Consider the following 4,724-nt stretch of genomic DNA (forward strand, 5'->3'; position numbering starts at 1 on the left):
CTTGGAGTCAAAGCCAATGTGATGGCAATGACAACATGGAGAAACTCAAGTGGGAGGTCTGAGTGTTCAGCTGAGGCGCAGGTGGGAAGGAGGCAGGATGCGTTCTGCATTTGAGGGGAGGTGGATGAGATACAGCCTGAGTTGCTATACCCGAGAGTGGTTTGGGGCCAGACTTTGGGAGAGACCCTTAGGAGACAACGGTCAGAATGCAGGACTGGGGATGGGAGGTGGCTGAGGGCAGGATGGTTCCAGATACGTGCAGATGCACCAGCCCCCGCCCCCCCTGCAGAGTTCAGGTGGAAGTCATCAGACTGCATGAAAAGGCTGCCTGTGATCCTTTGCAGAAGCAGACAGGCACACATCATAAATAAGCAAGTAGCCTCTGAGTTGGCTGGTCTTGGCTCAGGAATGGGGACAGGAGGGTGCGCGCTCCTGTTGTCCAGATTCTCACACGGCTGCCTGCCGCTCTGGCTGAGCTCATTATTCTCTCGCCTTCTAAATATTTTAGAGTTGAGATTTGCTTTGCCGCCATCCTGAATAGCTTGCACACTTGGAGAGGCACGGCAGTTGTCCGGGCTGGTGTCGATTTGTCTTACAGCCTCGCCCAGCTTTGGCCAAGGGCATGCTAAATAAGTCACTCTTTGCAAGTCCCTCAGAGGGACGATTCTGGAGTTGAGCTCCAGGCACGGTGCTGTTTCTTGCTGTGCAAATGCATGTGTGTGCTCCTTTTGCATTCCCAACTTTCGTGGAGAGATCACTTTCTGTCCTGCAGGCAGGTTGGGACACAGATGCTTTGTCTTACTGCAAGCCTAGGTTGAAGGCCAGGGTCCTGGGGCATCCTCAGGGAGCATTCTGAAACTGGCGGTGCTCAGTGGTTTGTACGTACCTCTCAGCTGGTTCCCAGACAAAATCATCAAGATGATTCCCTGATGGTGCACAATCGGAGAAGGTCATTGGACTATAGAGTTAATCCTTTTAAACATCCTCCTTTTACGATAAGAGAGCAGAGGCCCAGGAAGATGGGGTGTCTTGTGAAAGACCCCACAGTGGATTCAGTGATAAGCCAAAGCTTTAGACTTGTCCACCAGCATTGGGCCAAGGATCAACTGGTGGCTTTAAACCACCAGCCTTTCTGCTATCAGTCCAATGCTTAACTACTGCACCACGAGGACTCCTTCGGAAGCCAGCTGGACATCTGAAATCAAGGTCTGGGCCACATTGTGGTCCCTCTGAAGCCACTAGTGGCTCTTCTGTCTTCCTCTCTTTCCAGATTCTGATGGTTACCAACCGTCCTCGAGAGTCTGGACTTGTAGCCACATCACCCAGTTGCTGTCTCTGCCTTTCCTTCTTAGCTGTGTCTCCAAGTCTGAATTTCACTCTTTTTACCCAGACACCTACCATCAGACCAGGGCCTGCCCTACTCCTGCACAGCCTCCTCCTCACTTCAGTATATCTCTAAGAATGTTTGTCTAGATAAGGGCTCTAGTGTAAGCATTCCCTGGTACCCAAGGCTATCACTAGGACAAACGCTTTGGAATAGCACAACTCAACCCACCAGGGGGACCTTCATGGTGTCTAGTTACCATAATAACTGAGGTAGGTCATTGCCTAAATGTACTATCAGTTTAAGTAAAGTGGTTCAAGTGGAGACTTCTAGTTGTATTATTAGCTAGCTTGTTGTTTTTTTTAACCTTGAACAAATTACTAGGCATCTCTGCATCTCGGGTTTCTTCTGTCTAAATTGGGAAGGATAATATCACAGGAAAAGTTCCAGATGGTAGAAGACCCACAGAGTCCGCAGCTATACACGTACCAGGGTGTCTTCAATCACCCCCAAACATGCGGACAGTGGAAAATGAGTAGTGAAGGCAGGGGGAGGCGGAAGTCTCTGCTTTGGGGGTTGGTGATGAATAATGAACATGCCGTTGGCTGCGAGGACATTGAAAACCCTGTCTCGGAAGATGTGCAACCAGGATGGTCCAGAGAAGTGAACCTGCTGGGACTTCTCACATGGAGAACCGGGCCCAGAGAAGGAGTGCATGCACAGTGCAGTAGAAAGTGAGCCAAGAAGAGGCAGGCCCTCACGGAGATGGATCGACACAGCGGCTACAATGGGCTCAGGCGACATTTGCAAGGAGGGCATAGGGGCGGCTTGATGGTGTTCAGTTGCACACAGGGCCTGGTCTAGTCAGCACCCAGCAACATGGCATCATAGGAACGAATACCACTATCTTCAGTTTTCCTCACTAATAGTCTGACTAGCTTGGAATAGTTTGTCTCATATTGGGTAGTTGACCTAGGCAGTGCTTGTTGTGATTAATTGATTTCATGACTCTGAAAATCCTTTTTGTGGTATAATAATAATGATTTTACAATACTTATGAAATAATCGAAAAAACTAATGCGATTGGCCTAGGGTACACAAAAGGAGAAAGGCACGGGTTGGGCCCTCAAAAGATCCCTGAGTTAGCTACATTGAGAAATTAGTTACATTGAGGAGTTAGCTACATTGAGGAGTTAGCTACATTGAAGAGTTAGCTACATTGAGGAGTTAGTTACATTGAGGAATTATCTACATTGAAGAGTTAGCTACATTGAGGAGTTAGCTACATTGTGGAATTATCTACATGGAGGAGTTAGTTACATTGAGGAGTTAGCTACATTGAGACGCTACATTGAGGAGTTAGCTACATTGAGGAATTATCTACATTGGAGAGTTCGCTACACTGAGGAGTTAGCTACATTGACTGGTTAGCTACATTGAAGAGTTAGCTACATTGAGGAGTTAGCTACATTGTGGAATTATCTACATGGAGGAGTTAGCTACACTGATTGGTTAGCTACATTGAGGAGTTAGCTACATTGATGCACAGTCCAGCCTAGTGCCAGGTGGGTGTGCTTGGTGCTCTGTAAATTAGCTTATGTGGCTCACACCCGGAAACCTGGTCCATCTACAGCCACTGTAGCCCAGATGACCTGGCGTCAAAGGAGGTGAAGGCACTACACAGCCTTCTGTGTTGACTGACTGGTACTCACCCCATTGGCTCTACTCGCAGCCGAACCAAAGGCAGGCCTATACGGTGAGCAGTCATACGAGAGATAAGTTCCCTCCTTAGACCCATCAACAGTTTGCAATCCAAAGGGCAGCGTTTGCCTGAGGAGAGAATCCAGAAGGCAGGGAGGGTTGAGCCAGAAGAAGGAAAGGAAATGGGAAAGACATGGACTAAGTAGGAAGAGGGATGACTGTCCCTGAGATGAAACAACATAGGCACCGATGGTTGAAGGGAAAACTGGTTGGTCCAGAAAACCTTCCCCTGGCTCACATGGGAAAGCTTAAATGTAGATGGAGCTCATCGGAGCAGATTGTCTAGGGATTTGAACTCTGATCCCATGCTGAGGATGGCCCAGAGATGCGGATGCCCTAAGCTCCACTCACTGGCCCACCCCGTGGCTAACTCTGTGCCCAGCACAAGCAGACACTCACTGGGGTGTGGTTGAGGGCCTGCTCCAAAGCCAAGACTGATTGTGAAAGGCCAGGAGGTATTGATGGATCCTTAGCCAGACCTCAGCCGGACAGCCTCAACAGAGAGAACAGGGCTCCTGGAAGCCGCTGTCTTCGTGCCCATACCTGTCAGACACAGCGCATTTGAGAAGATGGTAAGAAGTGGCTCAGACCATTATCGTGATGTGACACGTAGTGGAGTAGCAGTGTGGGAGTGGTCTCATGAACTCACAAGAAAAACCAAGGGCCTTGAAGCCTGCTTGCCACCCGAAAGGGTAGCGAATGGCAGAAGGTGGCAAGGACCACATCTGTTGACATATTTCTTCTTTCTACACAGGGGGATGTGGGATCACCAGGGCCCCCTGGCACACCAGGCTCTGTGGTAAGTCTGACAGTCATTATTGGCTGGAATTACAGACTCATCCACGGATGGAATCAGGATCCGGGGAGCATCTGTCCATCCAAGGATTGGGCAGAGCTCTCTCAAAACTAAAAATGGGTGAAATCCAAGAGGGTCAGAGGTGCCATGCGGACACCTTCAGAGGAGCTGGCAGAGGGGAACCAGGGGGGAGAAATTGCTTTGCACTAATGCCTGCTTTGTCTCTCAGGTGCAGAGAGAGGGTCTGAAGGGGGAGCAGGTAAGGGGGCTGTGGGGCCCATCCCACTGATGGCTTTGGGCTGGTAGCAGGTTCAGAAAGGCCATAGCCCTGGGGCTGGACCTACATGCTGAGGTCAGATGGGATTTCTCAGAGATGTGTCCGGGCCTAAACATGTGTATGTGGTGTGGCCGGGCCATCCTGGGGACTCAGGAGGTCAGCCCGGGGTTGGATCATTTCCCATGGTGGTGGTGGCCCCATCATGCGGAAGGGGAGGCCATGACTGACCCACCTTTGCCTGTGTTCCAGGGAGCTCCAGGACCCCGAGGTCACCAGGGCCCACCTGGGCAGCCAGGAGAACCGGTAATTCATTCCTGCCCAGGTCAGGGGCTTCTAGTCATGTCTTGGGGGGTGGGTGCAACAGAATGTCACAAAAGGGGTAGCTTGAAAGAAAATCCCTTTACTGTCCCAAAGTTTTATTCTGAGGTTAACCAGCTGCAGAAAAACCACAGACACCACTGCCATCCATACCCACTGCCATCCATACCCAGACTCCAGCAACCCTACAGGCTAGCAACCCAGGTGGTGGCTCTTTATGGAAGCAGACTGCCACGTCTCTCTCCTGG

General features: G+C 50.4%; 1 protein-coding gene across 1 annotated transcript in view; it reads left to right on the forward strand.

The window, feature by feature from the left end:
• Window positions 1-4,465, forward strand: part of COL22A1 (collagen type XXII alpha 1 chain) — a 57,529-nt gene extending 53,064 nt beyond the window's left edge. Inside the window, exon 11 of the mRNA XM_045286927.1 lies at window positions 4,408-4,465. Coding sequence (XP_045142862.1) covers window positions 4,408-4,465 — 58 coding nt within the window. The remainder of the gene's footprint in view (window positions 1-4,407) is intronic.
• Window positions 4,466-4,724: the final 259 nt, after the last annotated feature.

Source organism: Echinops telfairi, unplaced genomic scaffold (assembly GCF_000313985.2).
Source record: "Echinops telfairi isolate 266 unplaced genomic scaffold, ASM31398v2 ScPeMD7_1;HRSCAF=3_0, whole genome shotgun sequence".
Taxonomy (NCBI): domain Eukaryota; kingdom Metazoa; phylum Chordata; class Mammalia; order Afrosoricida; family Tenrecidae; genus Echinops; species Echinops telfairi.